At 53.7% G+C, this 7,037-nt stretch overlaps 1 protein-coding gene across 1 annotated transcript; it reads right to left on the bottom strand.

Annotated features, from left to right (window-relative positions):
• Nucleotides 1-716: 716 nt before the first annotated feature.
• Nucleotides 717-6,378, bottom strand: RMI2 (RecQ mediated genome instability 2). The gene is made up of 2 exons (XM_007939626.1): nucleotides 6,090-6,378; nucleotides 717-865 (listed from the first exon to the last, which is right to left on the bottom strand). Exons 1-2 carry the CDS (start codon nucleotides 6,376-6,378, stop codon nucleotides 717-719), a joined length of 438 nt encoding a protein of 145 aa, XP_007937817.1.
• Between the last annotated feature and the right edge of the window lie 659 nt (nucleotides 6,379-7,037).

The raw sequence follows: 7,037 nt of genomic DNA, 5'->3' as shown, positions 1-7,037 counted from the left end.
AGCAAAGGCGAGGGGCGGAAGTTGAAGGCCTGGCTGTGGCTCTCAGTCGTGGTCTCCATTCCACCCAAGAACAAACACATCTTGAGAGCAATCCAACACGCCTGCATGAAGGGGATAGGGTTCCATAGCTGAGGGGAGGCAGACGGACCAAACTGGCTGAGCGATGTCTGCAGCGGAAGGAAGGCAGGCTGGAGACAGCCACTGGGCCTGAGGTTGGAAAATGCCATCTAAGTGGCAAATGGGAGAAGCTAGTCGTGGATGGAGCGGCCTGATGTCAGTCCTTTCTGATGTAGGCTGTCCTCCTGGCTGGACCCACACTTTAATCACCTGGGGCACCGACTAGGATTCAGACTTTGCATTGTGAAAACAAGGTTGCAGGAATAATGGAAAAAGTGTCATCACTTGTAAAATCTGGAAAGTGCAGCGGGAGTTTTCTGTGTGCTGGAGAGAAAGAATTAGTACACACAAAGCAAAAAAAAAAAAAAAAAAAAAACCTACATCTGCTTTTCATCAGCAAACAGTCAAGGCAAGCCAGTGCAGGCGGAGTTCACTAAGCACCCTCGGTTAAACATTCCTACTTCCGGACTCCGTGATCAACCAAAGCTCTCTGAGAACCTCGGCAGAAACACCCTGCCCGTGGTGGAAGGACCCCACAGGCAGGAGAATCTAAACGGCTCCAGGCTGTCCGGTGCTTTCAGCCACCCTCCCCGCATCGGCTAAGGAATATGCCTGTGTAAATCTTCCACTTCCAGTTCCCACATGCTTTCATGGACGGGGTTATCCGACAGATCGGTCATCTTCACAGCTTGAAGGCACGGCTCAGGGCTGCACGCCTGAACCACGCCCATAACCATCACGTACTTTCCTAGAAGAAAGAAAAGCCCATGTCAATGTTCACAGTAACAGAAGGAAAGGGGAAAAAACGGCGAAGCCAACAGACCCAGTGCAGGGAATCCAACTCTATCACAGGCCACAACAGAGAGCGAAGAAAACGCAGTCAGTGCAGTCACTGGGTGCTGTCAGGTCAATTGTGACTCAGTGACCCCACGTGACAGCGCAAAGCTGCTCCCATAGCGTTTTCTTGACTGTGAATTTATAGAAACAGACCGCCGGATCGTTCTCCTGCAGAACTGCTAGTTGGGTTTAAACCACCAACTTTTTGGTTAGCAGATGAACACTTAATCACTTCACCACCAGGGCTCATATATGTATATAAAACCAACTCACTGCCATCGAGTCAATTTCGACTCATACTGACCCCACTGGGTTTCCAAGGCGGTAAATCTTCATGGAAGCAGACTGCCCAATCTTCCTTCCATGGAGCAGCTGGAGGGCTTGAACCACCAACCTTCTAGTTAGCAGTCAAACAAACAAACGCCTTAGGCACTGCACCTCCAGAGCTATGTATCTCACATATATGCATGTATACACACACAATAAATCAAATGTCAAACATTCAATTTGGAAGGTGACATACATATCTACTCCGGTTTTAAAAAGTAAAATAAAATCGCAGTGAGCTATCAGCGTCACGCACAGAATAACGACACCCCTGGCACAGCGAGCACCTCACACAGCGAGCCATCCTGGACAGGCTGCTCCGGGGCAGGGGCAGCGAATCCAGGCTTTCTACTCCTTGTTCTTGTGCAATGCCAGAGTATGTGGCTGGTCGGGGCACAGGAGGGGCCCTCTTTCTGCAAAGACATCCCCTGACAAATCCCAAAGCAAACCCAGTTTTCCCTCAAGGCTGCCAAGAGCCGAGCAGGCGGCAGCATCCCCCCAGCCCCTGCCAACACCACCCACCCCAACTGCACAGGACCCATGCCTGCCACCACCGCTGTATCCCAACCACTAGCTGGGCACACACAGGCCAATCAACAAGAAGGCAGGCTGCCACAGAGATGATCTCATAACATATTAACTGTGACTCTCTTCCCATTCCCTTAGGGAAGTGGCTCTCCTTGAAAGCAAAACTTGGCCAGTCTTAACCACACAAAACGCAATTGTGTTAAAACCCCCAAACACAGCAGGAAGGGCGGGCACTGGGCCAGCCCCCACTCCGTGCCCCCCTGAAACTGTGGTAATCACGCCGCCTCTATCCACCAGGGCTGGGCTTGCTTGGGGGCCTGGGGCTCTTTGGCTGAAGGAAGCCAGGCAGGTAGATACCCGAGCCCTCTGGCTTTCAACCCCGGCAGGATGTTTTTCGGCTGCTCTGAACCCATCTCACGACTCTACTTATGCAAGTAACGTCAGGTCTCTCAATGGCCAAACTTCATTCTGAATATACATGTACCACCTGCTCTGAATGGCCCTAAAGTGCTGGTAGAGACAGAACCCTCAAAAAAAGAACGGTCCCAACGGGAAGGTTAGCAGCCACTGGTGCTATGAAAGATGGATGAGCTCACAGGCCTCAGTCGGTGTCTCTTTCCTCTGAAATCAGACAAACTAGTTACTAACCAGTTGACATCGAGCTGACACTGACTCCTGGTGACCCCCTGTGTGTCACAGTTGAACTGTGCTCCATAGGGTTTTTGAATGCTTTCTTTACTAAGGATCTAATAAGGCAGTGACTCAAGATACATCCCACCCTAATCCTGCCTCATTAACATAATTGTTGTTATGTGCCTTTGAGTCTCACTCCCAAATGGGACCATAACCACAGGCACAGAGGCTAGGATTTAAAATTTATCACAAAATGGAGGACAATTACATCATTGTATAACAGCCAAAACACTGAAAATCGTAACCCAGCCAAGCTGACACATAATCTTAAGCATCACAGGTTCCATACACTTTATTTGCATTAGCAGCAAGTTGTCCAATTTTCTTGGTGGGCCACAAGCACCTCATTTGAACAGTCCTACTCAACCATTGTGTGGGAGTCACAAAGACTGTGGCTACAAAGACAGGAACTTTCAGTAATTCACTGAAGGTTTTCAAGGCAGCTCTGGTAGCGTAGTGCCTAAGGCACTTGACTGCTAACCAAGAGGCTGGCGGTTCAAACCCACTAGCCACTCCTCGGAAGGATGGTTGGGAAATCTACTTCCATAGTGATACTACCTCGGAAACCCAAGGAGGGGTCACTGTGAGTCAGGTCCTACTTGACGGCACATAACAACAACAGTAAAGGTTTTCAATGGCTGACTTTTCAGAACTAGATTACCAGGCCTGTCTTCCAAGGTGCCTCTGAGTAGACTTGAACTTCCAACCTTTCAGTCAGCAGCTAGCAGCTGAGCTTGTTAATTATTTGTACCACCCAGGGGCAAGTAGTCATGCAAACACACACACACAAACAGGAACTGGTTACTAACTTCTATTAATTCTATCTACCCTCCTACCCACCCAGCATCTCCCCACCAGGTCCCCTCCCCTTCCCCACCTACCCACTCTCTCTGGCCTAGCCTTCATCCCCTCTTGCCTTGAAGTCTTCTACCAGCTGCCAGTCTCCCCCTCTTCACAGCCATGCCCCACTCCATTGCTGCAGTGACCTTTCTCAGTGGTGGCTCCAGCCTCTGGAACTGCTGGCCAGAGTGTGTTCTAGATAATGATTTGGCTCCTGTCTCCCCTGCAGACTGGGAGCAACTTGAGGCCAGGAAGCATATGACTCAGCCCCACATCCTCAGCACACGACGTTTGTAGAGACAGAGTGCTGGCTGCTCCAGAGAAGGTACACTGGAGGTTCAGAGGAGGCCGTGACTTCAGCCAAAGGTCACCTTGAGGCTGGCAAGTCGTGCCACTAACAGCTATGGAGGCTGCCCCATATTCTGCTCCAGGCTCCCAGACACTGGACTTTATGTTATCTCCAAGCCTTTGCACATGCTGTTCCAAGGACCCAGACAATCTCTTGCTATTGCACACAGACACAGGGTGGCCAACTGTTCCCGTTTTCAAAGTAAAAGTCCCACGTCCCAGGACCTTCGGTCCCATACAACCTAGGCTGGCTGGCCACCTTACCAACTCCAAGGCCTCTTCAGGCCCCCTCCTCCAGGCTGCCTCAATTGTCTCTCTTCTGCACCCACAGTGCCCTGTGCTTATGCCTTTAGATCACTCTGCCTTAGGGCTTAATGGGGCAATCTACTTCCACAGAGATACCGCCTCGGAAACCCAAGGAGGGGTTGCTATGAGTCGGATCCCACTCCACAGCAGTGAGTTTGCTTTATGGCGCATGAAGGAAGTGAGTCGGCTTTGCCAGTCGACCCTTAGTGGATAAATGCAGGGATTAATTCATCAAAGAAACGGCACTGCGCGTGTCCACGGGCACTCAGGCCAGGGGGTAAGTCACATGGGCTCACCAGTGCTCAGTCGGCAGCCAGAGTGCCTATCCCAGCCAGGCCTTCTGCCAGGGCTGGGGCGAAAACACAGACGGCGCATTGCCTTCCAGGAGCTTTGCCTGGGGGCCACGACACACAGCAGCACGGCTTAAGGGACAGACCAAGGGTCGGCACACTTTCTCTGTGAGGGACCAGGCACTAAATACTTGTAAGGAAGCGCCCTCCGCCATTGAGTCTGCTGTGGCCACCACCACCTCAGCGTGCCCGCCAACTTTAATAGGCGGAGAGGCCCAGCTGCGGCCACCAATCAGGAGCGTGCTGATGGAGCTGGGCATCAGTAAGTACTTCCGGGTTGCGCGCCATGTGGCCTCTGTCGCAATGCCTCAACTCTGCTGCTGTAGCAAGAAGGCCGCCCTAGATGACGTGGAAACAAGTACGTCTGAAGAAAACTTTACTTATGGATACGGATATCTGAATGCCACGAACTATTACTCTTATTTTGTTTTCCCATCGCGTCAAAATATAAAACACCATTTTGAAGTTGTGGGCCGTAGGAAAAGAGGCGGCCAGTCAACCCCAATACCACCCTAGCACTGGAACGAGGGCAGGACGGGACAGGTGGACGGAAGCGCGGGGCGTGGGGTGGGGGAAGGCGAGCACGTTGGAGACCCAGGGTCCCACTTTTGGAACCCTCACTTCCAAAGGTGAGCCAGGTGCTGTGCTAAAGACATTTAAAAACTCATTTTTACCTAATTACACTTCTACTTAACTCACTTCGCACAACAGGCAGGAATGATTATCCCGTTTTACAGAAGGAATCCAGGTCCAGAAAGCTTAATAAAGTGGCTGTAGGCAGCAGCTGGGAAGGGGCAGAGCCAGGAATTCAACCCCGGCCTGAGTCCCAAGCAGCCCCTGCCAGACGACAGACTCCAGTCTGAATCCAAGACTAGCTGGGAGGAAGGTCCCTCACAGAGCAGGGGCCCACACATCCCTTAGACCTCACATCCTCCAGCGATCTCTCCGACCAATCGCTCCAACAGCGGGCACCTCCTGGCTCCACCAGGAAGACCTGGCCTGCCTGTCCTGGCTGCCTCCCGGGGCCTGGCCTGGCACAAGCACTCGCCCCATAAGCATGCGGGAGACTGAGAGGGGCGTGTTCAGTGCCCGGAATTCTGGGAGTGCCACTTCGGGTTAGGCGCTCGGGACACGGCGCGGGCTCTGGCCGGGTGGTTCTCAGTGTGGTCCCCGGACCAGCGGCACCAGCATCACTGGTAGAAAGACACATTCTCAGCCCCACCCAGACCTGCAGACTCAGAAGCCCAGGGTTAAAACCCTTCACGTGGGTGTGAACAAGCCTGCCGGTGAGTCTGTCAGGCTCAGGTTTGAGCCCCACAGCCAAGGCCGTTCCAGGCAGGGGGTGCAGGTGGGACACCAGGGGTGATGGCCTCCCTGAGGAAGGGCACTTGAGTTGGGACGTGAGGAAAAAATGGAAGTTTCTCAACACACTATTTCCACAACCTGATGGGAAAAAACCAACTGTGGGAAGGAGGCTTGTTACGAATGCAGGCGCCTTGGTACTTCCTGGGGGCGTCCCAGGAACCTGTCTGTGTCCCTTAAACTGGGAGCTGGTGAGGCATATCATCAGATAATTCGGGTAACGCGGGACTGGGGGTGGGACAGAAAGGAGGGGTGCACAAGCGGAGGAGCGGCACAAGCAAGGGTCGGCCGTGAGACGGCCGTGCCCAGCCTCTGGCGTTCGAATGTGACCTCGGTCCGGGAGCGTGCCCCGCACCCGGACCCCGCCCGGCCGCCAGTTACCTGGGGCGAGGCAGGGCCGCCCGCGCGGCACTCGCTCCAGGCCGCGCACCGCGAAGGCCCCGCTCGGGTCCCGCAGCCGCGCCTCACCGCCGTCTGCCGCCATCACTGTGCCCTGCATCCAAACGGCCGCCAGCTCCAGCGGCCCGCGGCCCGCCCGCGACAGCCGCCACGCGCCCGGGACGCCTTCTGTGTCGCGCCGTAGCTGCTCCGCCAGCACCTTGAGCGGCGGTGCCCGCGGCAGCCTCACGCCCGCTGGGCCGCTGGAGGGCGAAGAGGACTCTGCAGCCATTTGGGCCCGCTGCGGCAGCCACCACTTTCCCGCCAACTTTAATGGGAAGAGAGGCCGGCCGGCGGCCACCAATCAGGACTGCGCTGGTGGAACCGCCCAATGGTCGGTGTCGGGAGGCGGGACTTCCAGGCGGAGGTGGGGTGGGGGTGGTCCTGCGCAAGCCGCCTAGAGTGCGCATGCGTACGCAAAGTAGCTACGCACTTCCAAGCGGGCGTGAAGGGGTGCAATAAGTTAATGGAGAACCAAGTGAAGGGAGGGAGGTAAAGACTCCTTTCAAAAAGTCAAACTCACCGCTATGGAGTCGGTTCGGACTCAGCGAAATCTTTACGGAAGTAATTTGGCTCATCTTCCTTCTCCGGAGCTGCTAGTGGGTTTGAACCACTAACATTTTCATTAACAGTCAAATGCCTTACCCACTATGCCACCAGGACTTCAAAGCATCTCAAAATTTGCCCTCCATGCCAATCACCCGGGGAACGTAATTGCTCATTTTCACATGGCCTTGCCAGTACTTTGCACCCAGTAAATGGTTAGTCACTGCTAGTTGATCTGAAACAAACAATAACAATAAATTAATGCTTATCGAGAATGATCAAGAACGGCCAGGAAATAAGTCTGGAAGGGGATGGCGACAGCTAGTAAAGTTTCTTTTATTATTT

This window comes from Orycteropus afer, unplaced genomic scaffold (assembly GCF_000298275.1).
Source record: "Orycteropus afer afer isolate SDZICR_OR568_19922 unplaced genomic scaffold, OryAfe1.0 scaffold00061, whole genome shotgun sequence".
Lineage (NCBI taxonomy): Eukaryota > Metazoa > Chordata > Mammalia > Tubulidentata > Orycteropodidae > Orycteropus > Orycteropus afer.
The sequence above is the reverse complement of the archived record's forward strand: the minus strand, read 5'-3'. Positions and strand labels throughout refer to the sequence as shown.